We start from the raw sequence: 21,428 nt of genomic DNA, 5'->3' as shown, positions 1-21,428 counted from the left end.
AGTGTCTGGGAAACTAGACCAATAACAATTACTGGTCTAAATGCTAACCCTATCAGGGAGAAGATAGTGCGGGACTCCGCTTCCATCTTTCGATCCACCGGATCCTTAAAGGACGAAGTGTCCTCCACTGGAATAACCGTGGCTTTATTCAGCCTGGAAATAGGTGGATCCACCACTGGTGGTACCGTCCATTTCTTAATGAGGGATTCCTCAAACGGATAGCGTCTAGCAATACGCTTGGAAATAGTAAAGGTACGCTTAGAATGCTCCCATTCTCCTTTAATTTTATTACCAAAACACTTGGGTACAGGAAAAACCTTCACCGTTTTGATGGGCTTATTAGTACCAAAAGGAATCTCTGTTTCAGTTGCCTCTGCCGGTAAAACCTCAAGTCTTAAGGTTTCCCGCACTGCCACAACTAGTGCGTCCACCAATGCTTCTTCCTGAATTATGGCGGAAGAATGAACATCCTCCTCACTGTCTGAGGGAGCTTTACCTGAGATAACAGCCCTTGCAGAGGAACCTGCAACTGCAGTGACCATCTCTGAATCTGAGTCAGAGGTGTCAGATAATATAGGGGTAGGCGGGGGTCGCTTCCTTGACCCCCGTCCCTGACAGGCTGCCTCCACCCGAGCCACCATAGACTCCAAAACTGCTGTAAATGCATCCATACTCTGTGCACCGGCGGGTCCCGTGGCCCCCTCGAGGGAAACAGGTGGGGGTACTTGTGTGGCAGGGTCCATGATTATTCCAGTAACTACCCGGAAAATACAATCCAAACTTAAATAAAAAACTTTTTTTTTTTTTTTTTTTTTCAGACCCCCAGCGCCACAAAAGCCCCTCAGTGTTACCTGCTAGGGATCCCTATCGATCGAGAGAGAGAGAGAGAGATAGACCCCCAGGTTCACCACTTGATGCTCAGAGTTCACTGCAACAGGTTACAGCGCTGTCTTCACAAACAGGAAGTCTTTTGGCTGGCTGCCCGGGAAGAAAGGAGGCGGCTCCGCCCCTCTGCACGCCTTCCGGCGCCTCCCCTAGCTCCACGAGGTGTTTGGGTCACCTCAAACATGGCCGCCCCCATGCTGGAGACACGAGGCTACGCCAAAATGGCGGCCTCGTGAGATCTAGCAAACAATGGCGGCGGTTGTACCGAATAGCGGCGTGACTGCAGAGCATCACAACACCTTCTCTACATGGGGATTTAGCCTGGTCGGCGGTACCGGCCCTGGCGGACCGCATGGCCGTCGGAAGGCCTGCTATTGCTGGAGACCTGACTTGGAAAGCAGTCTACATGTCCGTGGCTTCTGACTGGTAGGATACTTATATTATCACAGTAAGATTCACATACTGCCACTGATTACAATCTTTTAACATGTATACAATTAGATTGTCAGCTCCCAAACCAAGCCTCCTGGCTTTTTGCACATAAAAATCACACTCAAAGTAGGGGGATCTGTGCCATGTTATAGGATAGAAGGGAACTCATCCTTACCATACAGAGAGGGGCCCGCGTTCACCACAAGACCCGTCAGGGGGAAAAGGGGGAACATACTACTCACCATACCGGAACCAGGCGGGCACCAACTCCTGACAGTACCCCTCTCCACCGGGGCGGGAGGGCTGTCGACCAATACGGACGCCGTGACTCATGGTCCTTGGCGTTTCAGTGAGACGTTTAACTCGCAGGGTCAGTCCCTCCAGTGGGACTATGTCGCGGCCGACCCAGCGCGGAGCTATGGCCTGCACGCGCTCGTAGGCTGAACTGGGGTGACCACCGGATCTCAACATCCAGCCCGTCGCCCAGTTCAGCTTTCTTGCTTGAAGATCTCACAGGAACACTGGAGAAAAAGCTGTCTAAAAAAATCTTTTTAAGAAAAAAATCCTGCCAGGACCGAAGATCCCAGCAAGGTATCTAGGTCCTTACTCCTAACTAGACAGAAAAAAACTGATTTGCTGTGGCAGAGAGAGAGAGGATATACCCTCAGGGACTGCCCCTAGGGTGTGGCCAGAGCATTTTATTTCCTGCCTAGTCCTACTCCTGTGGAGGCAACATAACCCGAAGGTGCTATATCACCGAGGACTACGTCTGTCAATGAGCGATAGAGAAACAATAGTATATGGATACAATGAAATGGGGACAATCCAGATTCTTATATAATAAAGTTGCCTGCTGTGATTGGTTCTCACCCAGGGAGAACGGGACGAAGGCCTCTTTCTTGATGAACTGTCCACCACTGTCCAGGAACCTCTCTGGGTAGAAGATCTCAGGGTTGGTCCAATACTTCTGGTCAAAGTGCACAGAGTAGAGGTTGGTGATGACGGTGGTACCCTCAGGGATGGAATACCCTCTGACCACGGTGTCTCTGGATGTAGCGTGAAAAATCCCCAGCGGGGCGATGTTACAGAATCGCAGGATCTCGTGGAGAACAGCTTCGGTGTACGGCATCGCGGGACGGTCTTCTAAGGTTGGGATCCGGTTTGGTCCAACTACGGAATCCATCTCTTTCTGGACCTGACCTATAAAAGGAGCAAAGAATAAACTCAGTGTCCAATAAGATACAGGAGTCAGCAATCAGGGGGTGATCAGTGCCTGAGGGTTAAAGGAAGCCTATCATGTCGTACCTCCAATTCTATGGGCAGGGATGGGGGAACCCTTCATAATGGGCACAGCGGGTGTACAGACCAGGGAACTCAGCACAAGGATGGTGTGAATCAGTGGCGGATGGTGCTCAAAATTTTGGGGGGGGGGGGGGGGCGCAAACAGAAAAATGTAATAGGCATTGCTTTGCAGCAAAAAACGCTGTAAAAAATTGCGTGACTTTAAGGTCGCAAAAGTGTGAAAGGGGCCTTCAGTAATTAAGGCATAATGTGCCCCCTTTCAATACAGAGAAACCAGCGTGCCCCCTTTCAATGCAGAGTGACCAGCGTGCCCTATTTCAATGCACAGTGACCAGCGTGCCCCCTTTCAATGCAGAGTGACCAGCGTGCCCCCCTTCAATGCAGTGACCAGCGTACATGCCCCCAATGCAGTGACCAGCGTACATGCCCCCCTTCAATGCAGTGACCAGCGTACATGCTCCCAATGCAGTGACCAGCGTACATGCCCCCCTTCAATGCAGTGACCAGCGTACATGCCCCCAATTCAGAGATCAGCGTGCGTGCCCCCAATGCAGAGATCAGAGTGCGTGCCTCCAATGTAGTGACCTGACCAGCATACATGCCCCCAATGCAGTGACCAGCGTACATGCCCCCAATGCAGAGATCAGCGTGCGTGTCCCCAATGCAGAGATCAGAGTGTGTGCCTCCAATGTAGTGACCTGACCAGCATACATGCCCCCAATGCAGTGACCAGCGTACATGCCCCCAATGCAGTGACCAGCGTACATGCCCCCAATGCAGTGACCAGCGTACATGCCCCCAATGCAGAGATCAGAGTGCGTGCCTCCAATGTAGTGACCTGACCAGCATACATGCCCCCAATGCAGTGACCAGCGTACATGCCCCCAATGCAGAGATCAGCATACATGCCCCCAATGCAGAGATCAGCGTGCGTGCCTCCAATGTAGTGACCTGACCAGCATACATGCCCCCAATGCAGAGTATATGCCCCCAATGCAGAGATCAGCGTTAGTGCCCCCTTACCTACCTGGAGCAGCAGCGGCGGCGCGTCTCCACGAGTCCTTCCAGCAGCGGCGGCGGGCGGCTTCTTCTTAGCCCCGGTGACCAGCGGCGCGAATTTCGGTCCCGCCTCCTCCTCGGCCAATGGCAACGGGTTTGCCTTGTGGCCAATCAGGAAGCGCGTATCGGCCAGGAGGAGAATCGGTGTGACAATAGCGAATTTTCATTCGCTATTGTCACACAATGGGTGGGCTCGGGACACACTGCTCTGCGCCCCGGGTCCACCCTTTGCATCGCCCTATTAGAGCCTCTGCCTCTAATCAGGTGATGCCAAATAAAAAAAAATACCATTGTACTCCATGCGTCCGGCGCCCCTGCATGCAGATTAGGGGGCTGGACGCATGGATGGGGAGGCGGCGCCCCTGCGCCCTGTATACACCAGCCGCCACTGTTGGGAACCCCTCATAATGGGCACATAAGCTCTAACGAGCAGGGCCCTCTGATTCCTTTTGTTCCAAATTGTAGCGAAACTGTAATGTCTGCCTTCATTTTGTAAAGCGCTGCGCAAACAGTTGGCGCTATATAAATCCTGTATAATAATAATAATAATAATAACTCAGCACAGGGATGGTGGGAACCCCTCATAATGGACATAGAAGGTGTACAGACCCGGGAACTCAGCACAGGGATGGTGGGAACCCCTCATAATGGGCACAGCGGGTGTACAGACCCAGGAACTCAGCACAGGGATGGTGGGAACCCCTCATAATGGGCACAGCGGGTGTACAGACCCGGGAACTCAGCACAGGGATGGTGGGAACCCCTCATAATGGGCACAGCGGGTGTACAGACCCAGGAACTCAGCACAGGGATGGTGGGAACCCCTCATAATGGGCACAGCGGGTGTACAGACCCGGGAACTCAGCACAGGGATGGTGGGAACCCCTAATAATGGGCACAGCGGGTGTACAGACCTGGGAACTCAGCACAGGGATATTGGGAACTCCTCACAATGGGCACTGTGGGTGTACAGACCTGGAAAACTACAAAGAAAGACATTAGAAGCCCACCTTGAATGTTGGGGTAGAGCGCCATGAAGAGGATGGCCCAGCGTAGGACGTTGGTGGTGGTCTCAGTCCCAGCAATGATCAGCTCTCCGACTGAGAAGATCAGGTTCTCCGTGGACAATGTGCTGTTTGGATCGGTGGCATTCTTCTCCATTTCATCTAGATAGGCATCTATGAAATGCCGTGGCGAATGTGGATTCCGGTTTTCAGAAAATCGCTCGATGATTCGCAGCAGGAAGTCATAGACCTCATCGGCATTTTTGAACAGCTGCTGGTGCTTGCCGAACGGCAGGAAGCCGATGAGCGGAAAGGCGTTGTAGAGGAAGACCCAGGCGCTGGTGGCCAGCTCAATATTCTCACTGAAGATCTCAATCATGTGCAGGAACTCGTTGTCGTCGTACCGGAAGCGTTCCCCGAACAGAACGAGGTTGGAGATGTTGGAGACGGCGATGGTGATCAGATGTTTGGGATCGAACGCTTTCCCCTTATAGGTGTCCACGGCGTCCAGGAAAAAAAAGGACTCTTCCAGAATTTTACTTTCAAAAGATTTCTGACCATAACCAAAATTACGGAAGCAGCTGACCGCCAACTTCCGGTGCTCCGTCCAACACCGCCCATACTTCGCATTCAACAGTCCTAAAATATGAAACAAATAAAAATTACTACAAAGGAAGTCTGCAAATCCCAAACCAAATAAACCGAATCCTTCATACCTACTGTATGTACTACGAATCAGAGGCTCTGGATGGACAATTGGATGATACATTGTTTTCATTCTCAGTCTACAGGAGCTTCTCATACAATGAGAATATCAGCAAAAAGTGAATTTATTTCAGCAATTGAATTCAGAAAGGTGACCTCCTATATTTTCTATAGATGTCACACAGAGTGAGAGATTTCCAGCATTTGATGATTTTGGCTTCCAGCGAGTGACACCCCAAAATTCAGCATCAGAAAATTAGAATATTACATAAGACCAATAAAAAAGGATTTATAATAGAGAAATGTTGTCTTAGTGAGAAGTCTGTCCATGTACAGCATAGGGGGAGAAGTCTGTCCATGTACAGTATAGGGGGAGAAGTCTGTCCATGTACAGTATAGGATGAGAAGTCTGTCCATGTACAGTATAGGAGGAGAAGTCTGTCCATGTACAGTATAGGGGGAGAAGTCTGTCCATGTACAGTATAGGGGGAGAAGTCTGTCCATGTACAGTATAGGATGAGAAGTCTGTCCATGTACAGTATAGGAGAAGTCTGTCCATGTACAGTATAGGATGGGAAGTCTGTCCATGTACAGTATAGGAGGAGAAGTCTGTCCATGTACAGTATAGGGGGAGAAGTCTGTCCATGTACAGTATAGGAGGAGAAGTCTGTCCATGTACAGTATAGGGGGAGAAGTCTGTCCATGTACAGTATAGGGGGAGAAGTCTGTCCATGTACAGTATAGGATGAGAAGTCTGTCCATGTACAGTATAGGAGAAGTCTGTCCATGTACAGTATAGGAGGAGAAGTCTGTCCATGTACAGTATAGGGGGAGAAGTCTGTCCATGTACAGTATAGGAGGAGAAGTCTGTCCATGTACAGTATAGGGGGAGAAGTCTGTCCATGTACAGTATAGGAGGAGAAGTCTGTCCATGTACAGTATAGGGGGAGAAGTCTGTCCATGTACAGTATAGGGGGAGAAGTCTGTCCATGTACAGTATAGGAGGAGAAGTCTGTCCATGTACAGTATAGGGGGAGAAGTCTGTCCATGTACAGTATAGGAGGAGAAGTCTGTCCATGTACAGTATAGGATGCACTCAATACTTGGTCGGGGCTCCTTTTGCATGAATTACTGCATCAATGCGGCGTGGCATGGAGGTGATCAGCCTGTGGCACTGCTGAGGTGTTATGGAAGCCCAGGTTGCTTTGATAGCGGCCTTCAGCTCCTCTGCATTGTTGGGTCTGGTGTCTCTCATCTTCCTCCTGACAATCCCCTACAGATTCTCTATGGGGTTTAGGTCAGGCCAGTTTGCTGGCCAATCAAGCACAGTGATCCCATGATCATGTGACCAGGTATTGGTAGGTTTGGCAGTGTGGGCGGAGCCAAGTCCTGCTGGAAAATTAAATCAGCATCTCCATAAAGCTGGTCAGCAGAGGGAAGCATGAAGAGCTCTAGAATTTCCTGCTAGAGGGCTGCACTGACTTTGGTGGACCAACACCAGCAGATGACACGGCTCCCCAAATCATCTCTGACTGTGGAAACTTCACACTGGGCCTCATGCAACTTGGATTCTGTGCCTCTCCACTCCTCCTCCAGACTCTGGACCTTCATTTCAAAATGAAATCCAACATTTTCTACAGTCAGTGATGATTTGGGGGTCGGTGTCATCTGCTGGTGTTGGTCCACCAAAGTCAGCTCCGCCCTCTAGCAGGAAATTCTAGAGCTCTTCATGCTTCCCTCTGCTGACCAGCTTTATGGAGATGCTGATTTCATTTTCCAGCAGGACTTGGCTCCGCCCACACTGCCAAACCTACCAATACCTGGTCACATGATCATGGGATCACTGTGCTTGATTGGCCAGCAAACTCACCTGACCTAAATCCCATAGAGAATCTGTGGGGGATTGTCAGGAGGAAGATGAGAGACACCAGACCCAACAATGCAGAGGAGCTGAAGGCCGCTATCAAAGCATCCTGGGCTTCCATAACACCTCAGCAGTGCCACAGGCTGATCGCCTCCATGCCACGCCGCATTGATGCAGTAATTCATGGAAAAGGAGCCCCGACCAAGTATTGAGTGCATCCTATACTGTACATGGACAGACTTCTCCTCCTATACTGTACATGGACAGACTTCTCCCCCTATACTGTACATGGACAGACTTCTCATCCTATACTGTACATGGACAGACTTCTCCTCCTATACTGTACATGGACAGACTTCTCCCCCTATACTGTACATGGACAGACTCCTCCCCCTATACTGTACATGGACAGACTCCTCCCCCTATACTGTACATGGACAGACTTCTCATCCTATACTGTACATGGACAGACTTCTCCTCCTATACTGTACATGGACAGACTTCTCCTATACTGTACATGGACAGACTTCTCCCCCTATACTGTATATGGACAGACTTCTCCTCCTATACTGTACATGGACAGACTCCTCCCCCTATACTGTACATGGACAGACTTCTCATCCTATACTGTACATGGACAGACTTCTCCTCCTATACTGTACATGGACAGACTTCTCCTATACTGTACATGGACAGACTTCTCCTCCTATACTGTACATGGACAGACTTCTCCTCCTATACTGTACATGGACAGACTTCTCCCCCTATACTGTACATGGACAGACTTCTCCTTCTATACTGTACATGGACAGACTTCTCCTCCTATACTGTACATGGACAGACTTCTCATCCTATACTGTACATGGACAGACTTCTCCTCCTATACTGTACATGGACAGACTTCTCCTCCTATACTGTACATGGACAGACTTCTTCTATACTGTACATGAACAGACTTCTCCTCCTATACTGTACATGGACAGACTTCCCATCCTATACTGTACATGGACAGACTTCTCCTTCTATACTGTACATGGACAGACTTCCCATCCTATACTGTACATGGACAGACTTCTCCTCCTATACTGTACATGGACAGACTTCTCCTTCTATACTGTACATGGACAGACTTCCCATCCTATACTGTACATGAACAGACTTCTCCTCCTATACTGTACATGGACAGACTTCTCCTCCTATACTGTACATGGACAGACTTCTCCTCCTATACTGTACATGGACAGACTTCTCATCCTATACTGTACATGGACAGACTTCTCCTCCTATACTGTACATGGACAGACTTCTCCTCCTATACTGTACATGGACAGACTTCTTCTATACTGTACATGAACAGACTTCTCCTCCTATACTGTACATGGACAGACTTCTCCCCCTATACTGTACATGGACAGACTTCCCATCCTATACTGTACATGGACAGACTTCTCCTTCTATACTGTACATGGACAGACTTCCCATCCTATACTGTACATGGACAGACTTCTCCCCCCTATACTGTACATGGACAGACTTCTCCTCCTATACTGTACATGGACAGACTTCTCCTTCTATACTGTACATGGACAGACTTCCCATCCTATACTGTACATGGACAGACTTCTCCTCCTATACTGTACATGGACAGACTTCTCCTTCTATACTGTACATGGACAGACTTCTCCTCCTATACTGTACATGGACAGACTTCTCATCCTATACTGTACATGGACAGACTTCTCCTCCTATACTGTACATGGACAGACTTCTCCCCCTATACTGTACATGAACAGACTTCTCCTCCTATACTGTACATGGACAGACTTCCCATCCTATACTGTACATGGACAGACTTCTCCTTCTATACTGTACATGGACAGACTTCCCATCCTATACTGTACATGAACAGACTTCTCTCCCTATACTGTACATGGACAGACTTCTCCCCCTATACTGTACATGGACAGACTTCTCCTATACTGTACATGGACAGACTTCTATACTGTACATGGACAGACTTCTCCCCCTATACTGTACATGGACAGACTTCTCCCCCTATACTGTACATGGACAGACTTCTCCCCCTATACTGTACATGGACAGACTTCTCCTCCTATACTGTACATGGACAGACTTCTCCCCCTATACTGTACATGGACAGACTTCTCCTTCTATACTGTACATGAACAGACTTCTCTCCCTATACTGTACATGGACAGACTTCTCATCCTATACTGTACATGGACAGACTTCTCCCCCTATACTGTACATGGACAGACTTCTCATCCTATACTGTACATGGACAGACTTCTCATCCTATACTGTACATGGACAGACTTCTCCCCCTATACTGTACATGGACAGACTTCTCCTCCTATACTGTACATGGACAGACTTCTCATCCTATACTGTACATGGACAGACTTCTCCCCCTATACTGTACATGGACAGACTTCTCCCCCTATACTGTACATGGACAGACTCCTCCCCCTATACTGTACATGGACAGACTTCTCCTATACTGTACATGGACAGACTTCTCATCCTATACTGTACATGGACAGACTTCTCATCCTATACTGTACATGGACAGACTTCTCCTATACTTTACATGGACAGACTTCTCCCCCTATACTGTACATGGACAGACTTCTCCTATACTGTACATGGACAGACTTCTCATCCTATACTGTACATGGACAGACTTCCCATCCTATACTGTACATGGACAGACTTCTTCTCCTATACTGTACATGGACAGACTTCCCATCCTATACTGTACATGGACAGACTTCCCATCCTATACTGTACATGGACAGACTTCTCCCCCTATACTGTACATGGACAGACTTCTCCCCCTATACTGTACATGGACAGACTTCTCCTATACTGTACATGGACAGACTTCTCATCCTATACTGTACATGGACAGACTTCTCCTATACTGTACATGGACAGACTTCTCATCCTATACTGTACATGGACAGACTTCTCATCATATACTGTACATGGACAGACTTCTCCTCCTATACTGTACATGGACAGACTTCTCCCCCTATACTGTACATGGACAGACTCCTCCCCCTATACTGTACATGGACAGACTTCTCCTATACTGTACATGGACAGACTTCTCATCCTATACTGTACATGGACAGACTTCTCATCCTATACTGTACATGGACAGACTTCTCCTATACTGTACATGGACAGACTTCTCCCCCTATACTGTACATGGACAGACTTCTCCTCCTATACTGTACATGGACAGACTTCTTCTCCTATACTGTACATGGACAGACTTCCCATCCTATACTGTACATGGACAGACTTCCCATCCTATACTGTACATGGACAGACTTCTCCCCCTATACTGTACATGGACAGACTTCTCCCCCTATACTGTACATGGACAGACTTCTCCTATACTGTACATGGACAGACTTCCCATCCTATACTGTACATGGACAGACTTCCCATCCTATACTGTACATGGACAGACTTCTCCTCCTATACTGTACATGGACAGACTTCTCATCCTATACTGTACATGGACAGACTTCTCCCCCTATACTGTACATGGACAGACTTCTCCCCCTATACTGTACATGGACAGACTTCTCCTATACTGTACATGGACAGACTTCTCCTCCTATACTGTACATGGACAGACTTCTCCCCCTATACTGTACATGGACAGACTTCTCCCCCTATACTGTACATGGACAGACTTCTCCTCCTATACTGTACATGGACAGACTTCTCCTCCTATACTGTACATGGACAGACTTCTCCTCCTATACTGTACATGGACAGACTTCTCATCCTATACTGTACATGGACAGACTTCTCCTCCTATACTGTACATGGACAGACTTCTCCTTCTATACTGTACATGAACAGACTTCTCCTCCTATACTGTACATGGACAGACTTCCCATCCTATACTGTACATGGACAGACTTCTCCTCCTATACTGTACATGGACAGACTTCTTCTATACTGTACATGAACAGACTTCTCCTCCTATACTGTACATGGACAGACTTCCCATCCTATACTGTACATGGACAGACTTCTCCTCCTATACTGTACATGGACAGACTTCTCCTTCTATACTGTACATGAACAGACTTCTCCTCCTATACTGTACATGGACAGCCTTCTCATCCTATACTGTACATGGACAGACTTCTCCTCCTATACTGTACATGGACAGACTTCTCCTTCTATACTGTACATGAACAGACTTCTCCTCCTATACTGTACATGGACAGACTTCTCATCCTATACTGTACATGAACAGACTTCCCATCCTATACTGTACATGGACAGACTTCTCCTTCTATACTGTACATGGACAGACTTCCCATCCTATACTGTACATGAACAGACTTCTCTCCCTATACTGTACATGGACAGACTTCTCCCCCTATACTGTACATGGACAGACTTCTCCCCCTATACTGTACATGGACAGACTTCTCCTATACTGTACATGGACAGACTTCTATACTGTACATGGACAGACTTCTCCCCCTATACTGTACATGGACAGACTTCTCCCCCTATACTGTACATGGACAGACTTCTCCCCCTATACTGTACATGGACAGACTTCTCCTCCTATACTGTACATGGACAGACTTCTCCCCCTATACTGTACATGGACAGACTTCTCCTTCTATACTGTACATGAACAGACTTCTCTCCCTATACTGTACATGGACAGACTTCTCATCCTATATTGTACATGGACAGACTTCTCCCCCTATACTGTACATGGACAGACTTCTCCTCCTATACTGTACATGGACAGACTTCTCATCCTATACTGTACATGGACAGACTTCTCATCCTATACTGTACATGGACAGACTTCTCCCCCTATACTGTACATGGACAGACTTCTCATCCTATACTGTACATGGACAGACTTCTCCCCCTATACTGTACATGGACAGACTTCTCCTCCTATACTGTACATGGACAGACTTCTCCTCCTATACTGTACATGGACAGACTTCTCCCCCTATACTGTACATGGACAGACTTCTCCCCCTATACTGTACATGGACAGACTCCTCCCCCTATACTGTACATGGACAGACTTCTCCTATACTGTACATGGACAGACTTCTCATCCTATACTGTACATGGACAGACTTCTCATCCTATACTGTACATGGACAGACTTCTCCTATACTGTACATGGACAGACTTCTCCCCCTATACTGTACATGGACAGACTTCTCCTCCTATACTGTACATGGACAGACTTCTTCTCCTATACTGTACATGGACAGACTTCCCATCCTATACTGTACATGGACAGACTTCCCATCCTATACTGTACATGGACAGACTTCTCCCCCTATACTGTACATGGACAGACTTCTCCCCCTATACTGTACATGGACAGACTTCTCCTATACTGTACATGGACAGACTTCTCATCCTATACTGTACATGGACAGACTTCTCCTATACTGTACATGGACAGACTTCTCATCCTATACTGTACATGGACAGACTTCTCCTCCTATACTGTACATGGACAGACTTCTCCCCCTATACTGTACATGGACAGACTCCTCCCCCTATACTGTACATGGACAGACTTCTCCTATACTGTACATGGACAGACTTCTCATCCTATACTGTACATGGACAGACTTCTCATCCTATACTGTACATGGACAGACTTCTCCTATACTGTACATGGACAGACTTCTCCCCCTATACTGTACATGGACAGACTTCTCCTCCTATACTGTACATGGACAGACTTCTCCTCCTATACTGTACATGGACAGACTTCTCCTCCTATACTGTACATGGACAGACTTCTTCTCCTATACTGTACATGGACAGACTTCTCCTATACTGTACATGGACAGACTTCTCCTCCTATACTGTACATGGACAGACTTCTCCTCCTATACTGTACATGGACAGACTTCTCCCCCTATACTGTACATGGACAGACTTCTCCCCCTATACTGTACATGGACAGACTTCTCCTATACTGTACATGGACAGACTTCTCCTCCTATACTGTACATGGACAGACTTCTCCTCCTATACTGTACATGGACAGACTTCTCCCCCTATACTGTACATGGACAGACTTCTCCCCCTATACTGTACATGGACAGACTTCTCCCCCTATACTGTACATGGACAGACTTCTCCTCCTATACTGTACATGGACAGACTTCTCCTTCTATACTGTACATGAACAGACTTCTCCTCCTATACTGTACATGGACAGACTTCCCATCCTATACTGTACATGGACAGACTTCCCATCCTATACTGTACATGGACAGACTTCTCCTCCTATACTGTACATGGACAGACTTCTCCCCCTATACTGTACATGGACAGACTTCTCCTATACTGTACATGGACAGACTTCTCCCTCTATACTGTACATGGACAGACTTCTCCTCCTATACTGTACATGGACAGACTTCTCCTCCTATACTGTACATGGACAGACTTCTCCTCCTATACTGTACATGGACAGACTTCTCCCCCTATACTGTACATGGACAGACTTCTCCCCCTATACTGTACATGGACAGACTTCTCCCCCTATACTGTACATGGACAGACTTCTCCTCCTATACTGTACATGGACAGACTTCTCCTCCTATACTGTACATGGACAGACTTCTCCTCCTATACTGTACATGGACAGACTTCTCCCCCTATACTGTTCATGGACAGACTTCTCCTCCTATACTGTACATGGACAGACTTCTCCCCCTATACTGTACATGGACAGACTTCTCCTCCTATACTGTACATGGACAGACTTCTCCTCCTATACTGTACATGGACAGACTTCTTCTCCTATACTGTACATGGACAGACTTCCCATCCTATACTGTACATGGACAGACTTCTCCCCCTATACTGTACATGGACAGACTTCTCCCCCTATACTGTACATGGACAGACTTCTCCTATACTGTACATGGACAGACTTCTCCTCCTATACTGTACATGGACAGACTTCTCCCCCTATACTGTACATGGACAGACTTCTCCTCCTATACTGTACATGGACAGACTTCTCATCCTATACTGTACATGGACAGACTTCTCATCCTATACTGTACATGGACAGACTTCCCATCCTATACTGTACATGGACAGACTTCTCCCCCTATACTGTACATGGACAGACTTCTCCCCCTATACTGTACATGGACAGACTTCTCCTCCTATACTGTACATGGACAGACTTCTCATCCTATACTGTACATGGACAGACTTCTCCTCCTATACTGTACATGGACAGACTTCTCATCCTATACTGTACATGGACAGACTTCTCATCCTATACTGTACATGAACAGACTTCCCATCCTATACTGTACATGGACAGACTTCTCCTTCTATACTGTACATGGACAGACTTCCCATCCTATACTGTACATGGACAGACTTCTCCCCCTATACTGTACATGGACAGACTTCTCCCCCTATACTGTACATGGACAGACTTCTCCCCCTATACTGTACATGGACAGACTTCTCATCCTATACTGTACATGGACAGACTTCTCCCCCTATACTGTACATGGACAGACTTCTCCTCCTATACTGTACATGGACAGACTTCTCCCCCTATACTGTACATGGACAGACTTCTCATCCTATACTGTACATGGACAGACTTCTCCTCCTATACTGTACATGGACAGACTTCTCCTCCTATACTGTACATGGACAGACTTCTCCTATACTGTACATGGACAGACTTCTCCTATACTGTACATGGACAAACTTCTCCCCTATACTGTACATGGACAGACTTCTCCCCCTATACTGTACATGGACAGACTTCTCATCCTATACTGTACATGGACAGACTTCTCATCCTATACTGTACATGGACAGACTTCTCCTATACTGTACATGGACAAACTTCTCCCCTATACTGTACATGGACAGACTTCTCCCCCTATACTGTACATGGACAGACTTCTCATCCTATACTGTACATGGACAGACTTCTCATCCTATACTGTACATGGACAGACTTCTCCTATACTGTACATGGACAGACTTCTCATCCTATACTGTACATGGACAGACTTCTCATCCTATACTGTACATGGACAGACTTCTCCTCCTATACTGTACATGGACAGACTTCTCATCCTATACTGTACATGGACAGACTTCTCATCCTATACTGTACATGGACAGACTTCTCCTCCTATACTGTACATGGACAGACTTCTCCTCCTATACTGTACATGGACAGACTTCTCCCTCCTATACTGTACATGGACAGACTTCTCCTCCTATACTGTACATGGACAGACTTCTCCCCCTATACTGTACATGGACAGACTTCTCCCCCTATACTGTACATGGACAGACTTCTCCCCCTATACTGTACATGGACAGACTTCTCCTCCTATACTGTACATGGACAGACTTCTCCTCCTATACTGTACATGGACAGACTTCTCACTAAGACAACATTTCTCTATTACAAATCCTTTTTTTTATTGGTCTTATGTAATATTCTAATTTTCTGATACTGAATTTTGGGGAGTCACTCGCTGGAAGCCAAAATCATCAAAATTAGGAGAAAGAAATGCTGGAAATCTCTCACTCTGTGTGACATCTATAGAAAACATAGGAGGTCACCTTTCTGAATTCAATTACTGAAATAAATTCACTTTTTGCTGATATTCTAATTTTATGAGATGCTCCTGTATATACCCCTCCCCCCTATACCTGTATATACCCCTCCCCCCTATACCTGTATATACCCCCCCTCTATACCTGTATTTCCCCACCTCCCCCTCTATACCTGTATATACCCCCCCTCTATACACCCCCCTCCCCCTCTATACCTGTATATACCCCCCCTCTATACCTGTATATACCCCTCCCCCTCTATACCTGTATATACCCCCCCTCTATACCTGTATATACCCCCCCTCTATACCTGTATATACCCCTCCCCCCCCTATACCTGTATATACCCCCCCTCTATACCTGTATTTCCCCACCTCCCCCTCTATACCTGTATATACCCCCCCCCTCTATACACCCCCCTCCCCCTCTATACCTGTATATACCCCCCCCTCTATACCTGTATATACCCCCCCTCTATACCTGTATATACCCCTCCCCCACCTCTATACCTGTATATATACCCCCCCTCTATACCTGTATATATCCTCACCCCCCCCCCCCCGTATATAAAATCTAATACTCTACAGAATTCAGAGTTGGACGTTAACCGCTTGCCGACCGCCCCACGCAAATATACTGCGTCAGGGCAGCTCAGATGCGCAAAATCACATAGATCTACATGATTTTGTGCACGTGGGAGGCGGGCCGCGGCGGCAATTTCCGCTGTCTTCCCACGATCATTAGAGAAACTGACAGAAGACAGAAGCTTATGTAAACAAAGCAGGCGGATCTTCTGTCACACAGGCAGGGAGAGATTATGAGTCTCAGCTAAGCTGATATCCCGATCTCTCTGTCACAGAGCCCATCCCCCCCCCTCCCCAGTCAGTAAGCACAGTTAGGCATAATTTAACCCCTGTGATCACACCCGGGGTTAACCCCTTCCTGCCAGTGTCATTAGTACAGTGACAGTGCATATTTTTAGCACTGATTACTGTAGTAATGTCACTGGTCCCCCCAAAAAGTGTAAAAAAAAGTCAGTTAGGGGTCCGATCTGTCCGCTGCAATGTCGCAGTCCCGCAAAAAAAAAAAAAAAAAAAAAAAAAAAAAAAAAATCGCTGATTGCCGCCATTACTAGTAAAAAAATAAATAAAAAGTTCAAAAATCAAAAAACCGCACAGGTGATCAAATACCACCAAAAGAAAGCTCTGTTTGTGGGGGAAAAAGGACATCAATTTTATTTGGGTACAGCGTCGCACGACCACGCAATTGTCAGTTAAAGTAACGCAGTGCTGAATTGAAAAAAAATGGCCTGGTCATTAAGGGGGGGGGGGGGTGGGGGGGGGGGAAGGGGAGCTAAAACCTTCCCTTCCGAAGCTGAAGTGATAACTAATTAGTGTTGCACTGTTCGGAATTCTGACACTCACCTCCCATCTTGGTCATCTTTAGAAATAGCGGGAGTGACGGGCGGTCAGCGAAGACGTCACTCTGCCGCACCAAACACTCCTTCACTGCATCGTAACCGTTCAGGACGACAGTGGAGATTCCACCCAGGTCCAGACTGAAGATCTGGGAAGACAGGAGGAGGCAATGTGAGGGACAGAGATCCACTGTACTGATAACATCAAAAAAAGGACCGAAGTTTAAATCCCAATCACCCAGCGCTCTGTACTCCATAACATGGTGCACACTCATAAAGTGTAACAATACATATAAATACAAAAAGCTGCCGCCTGAATAAATACAATATGAACACAGATACACATCAATAGAACAAGTCTAATCAATATACATGGGCAGCGCTAATCCCATAGCTAGCCGATGTTCCTGGAAGGTAGAAATCATTGAAGGAGACACCATTACTACACTGCTACTACATATAAAATATCCATGCCTGGCATTTCTCTATAAGGGAATCAGGACAGGGTAACATGTGACATCACGGTGCTGGAATTGTGACATCACGGTGCTGAAATTGTGACATCACGGCGCTGGAATTGTGACATCACGGTGCTGGAATTGTGACATCACGATGCTGGAATTGTGACATCACGGCGCTGGAATTGTGACATCACGGCGCTGGAATTGTGACATCACGGCACTGGAATTGTGACATCACAGTGCTGGAATTGTGACATAACAGTGCTGGAATTGTGACATGACGGTGCTGGAATTGTGACATCACAGTGCTGGAATTGTGACATCACAGTGCTGTTATTGTGACATCACGGTGCTGGAATTGTGACATCACAGTGCTGGAATTGTGACATCACGGTGCTGGAATTGTGACATCGCAGTGCTGGAATTGTGACATCGCAGTGCTGGAATTGTGACATCACAGTGCTGGAATTGTGACATCACGGTGCTGGAATTGTGACATCACGGTGCTGGAATTGTGACATCGCAGTGCTGGAATTGTGACATCACGGTGCTGGAATTGTGACATCGCAGTGCTGGAATTGTGACATCACGGTGCTGGAATTGTGACATCACAGTGCCTGCCACCTCTGTTAATTCCTCATGTTATCAGTACAATCAATATACATAGGCAGCGCTAATCCTATAGTAAAATCAAAGTCAAATTGATTATTTCTAAAATTTCATAAATAAAAGCAGGAATATAAAGTCCAATAATGGAAAAGTCCTTCAATGAAATACAACTCTTGTGGGGCCCCAGTGAGGAATGGAACAGGAAACAACCACTGTATCCCTTCACCTCACTACCTGTGAATCTCCCCAAAGGAATCTCGCTTACCGGATCCCACTAATAACGAGCATGTAGGGTAATTCTCAATCCAATCCGGACCATCCAAAGATATACAGAGTCCCGAAGCCCTGTTTCTTAGCTGTGACGATACCTCAATCGCAGTGCATGGGGGGGGGGGGGGGGGAGTAAACAAAGGCACATAGAACAGTACCGCTGGATACAGATGCAATTCTTTATTGGAAAACACCCCCCTCACCCATTGCACTTACATCATACAATTCAATTACAGCATGTACTCAACTGTGCTGGCTTCGCGAGCATCCGTGGCCGCTTACCGATCCTCCGTACGCTCGTCAGCGTTCCTGGAAATTCACGGACTTAGCCGAAGATGCCGCCCAGCGTCACGTTACCTTGGTGACCGTGCCAATCACGCGTTTCGTCAGAGGACTTCTACGGAGAGCGTGATTGCGCGGTCACGTCACCCATATTTATCTCATACCTCCGCCTACCGTTAACCCCTTCAGCCGTGCTTCCACAGCTGCGGGCAAGCGGCGTCATTGGTAATCATCGAACGAGGGATCCGATGTTTGAAGCCTACTAATATGCACTTTAGTACAATGGATATCAAACATCATATATGTTTAGAGAATGTAACCAAACAGTAATAATAGCAATACCGCTCAGTGCACTATAATGTTTATTGCGGCATCCCAATATAACTCATGGGACAGGATCCTCAATCTCACCGCTCAGAGTGACACCGTACCGGTATGGCTACATTCAAATATCTGTAGTCACATACCTGGATTACCATACATGAATTTAAAATTGAGTTTCTATATTAACATATGCTATTCCCACACCTTGTCATTATGTGAAATAGCATTCATTCAAATAGCCAATACGCCCTGTCTGAAAGTTATAAAATCTGTGCCCGCGGCCCGCCGTATACCCAACGGGTGCCTCAAAATTACATTTCTGTTAAAATAGTGGCTGTGACCATGCGCACAATAGGGTGACAGCCACTATTTTAACAGAAATGTAATTTTGAGGCACCCGTTGGGTATACGGCGGGCCGCGGGCACAGATTTTATAACTTTCAGACAGAGTGTATTGGCTATTTGAATGAATGCTATTTAACATAATGACAAGGTGTGGGAATAGCATATGTTAATATAGAAACTCAATTTTAAATTCATGTATGGTAATCCAGGTATGTGACTACAGATATTTGAATGTAGCCATACCGGTACGGTGTCACTCTGAGCGGTGAGATTGAGGATCCTGTCCCATGAGTTATATTGGGATGCCGCAATAAACATTATAGTGCACTGAGCGGTATTGCTATTATTACTGTTTGGTTACATTCTCTAAACATATATGATGTTTGATATCCATTGTACTAAAGTGCATATTAGTATAGAAAGAGGGGCTTCAAACATCGGATCCCTCGTTCAATGATTACCAATGACGCAGCTGTGGAAGCACGGCTGAAGGGGTTAACGGTAGGCGGAGGTATGAGATAAATATGGGTGACGTGACCGCGCAATCACGCTCTCCGTAGAAGTCCTCTGACGAAACGCGTTGAGCGGTGATTTGTGCGGTCACCAAGGTACCGTTACGCTGGGCGGCATCTTCGGCTAAGTCCGTGAATTTCCAGGAACGCTGACGAGCGTATGCAGGATCGGTAAGCGGCCACGGATGCTCGCGAAGCCAGCACAGTTGAGTACATGCTGTCATTGAATTGTATGATGTAAGTGCAATGGGTGAGGGGGGGCGTTTTCCAATAAAGAATTGCATCTGTATCCAGCGGTACTGTTCTATGTGCCTTTCTTTACCCCCCCCCCCCCCCCCCCCCCCCATGCACTGCGATTGAGGTATCGTCACAGCTAAGAAACAGGGCTTCGGGACTCTGTATATCTTTGGATGGTCCGGATTGGATTGAGAATTACCCTACATGCTCGTTATTAGTGGGATCCGGTAAGTGAGTTTCCTTTGGGGAGATTCACAGGTAGTGAGGTGAAGGGATACAGTGGTTGTTTCCTGTTCCATTCCTCACTGGGGCCCCACAAGAGTTGTATTTCATTGAAGGACTTTTCCATTATTGGACTTTATATTCCTGGTTTTAATTATGAAATTTTAGAAATAATCAATTTGACTTTGATTTTACTATAGGATTAGCGCTGCCCATGTATATTGATTGTACTGATAACATGAGGAATTAACAGAGGTGGCAGGCACTGTGATGTCACAATTCCAGCACTGTGATGTCACAATTCCAGCACCGTGATGTCACAATTCCAGCACCGTGATGTCACAATTCCAGCACCGTGATGTCACAATTCCAGCACCGTGATGTCACAATTCCAGCACCGTGATGTCATAATTTCAGCACCGTGATGTCACATGTCACCCTGTCCTGATTCCCTTATAGAGAAATGCCAGGCATGGATATTTTATATGTAGTAGCAGTGTAGTAATGGTGTCTCCTTCAATGATTTCTACCTTCCAGGAACATCGGCTAGCTATGGTATATACATCGATACATTGGTAAAAGCTGGAACACTGTAACGTTTTTGTGCCTTAAGTAGCAAATTTTATTAAAAAATGTTTTCGCTACTTTGTGTAAACCTTTTTTTATTCTGTAAATTGTTAGAAACTCCTTTAGTAGGTCGTAGTCCTCTTCTTCTAAGACTTTGAGGCAACATTGTTGCTGTAAGGTGATCACCAATGAAGAGAGTGTGGGGTTCACTCCTGGACCCTCGCTGTGACCATATCGAGGTACAATAACTATAGGGTTCAT

At 46.8% G+C, this 21,428-nt stretch overlaps 1 protein-coding gene across 1 annotated transcript in view; it reads right to left on the bottom strand.

Annotated features, from left to right (window-relative positions):
• Positions 1 to 21,428, bottom strand: part of CYP2R1 (cytochrome P450 family 2 subfamily R member 1) — a 38,381-nt gene that overhangs the window by 5,067 nt on the left and 11,886 nt on the right. The window contains exons 2-4 of the mRNA XM_082269797.1: positions 17,346 to 17,487; positions 4,689 to 5,321; positions 2,188 to 2,517 (exon numbers count right to left, since the gene is read on the bottom strand). Coding sequence (XP_082125923.1) covers positions 2,188 to 2,517; positions 4,689 to 5,321; positions 17,346 to 17,487 — 1,105 coding nt within the window. The remainder of the gene's footprint in view (positions 1 to 2,187; positions 2,518 to 4,688; positions 5,322 to 17,345; positions 17,488 to 21,428) is intronic.

This window comes from Pelophylax lessonae, assembly GCF_965119305.1.
Source record: "Pelophylax lessonae genome assembly, chromosome: 10".
Classification (NCBI taxonomy): Eukaryota; Metazoa; Chordata; class Amphibia; order Anura; family Ranidae; genus Pelophylax; species Pelophylax lessonae.
This window is presented reverse-complemented; position numbering and strand designations above follow the sequence as displayed.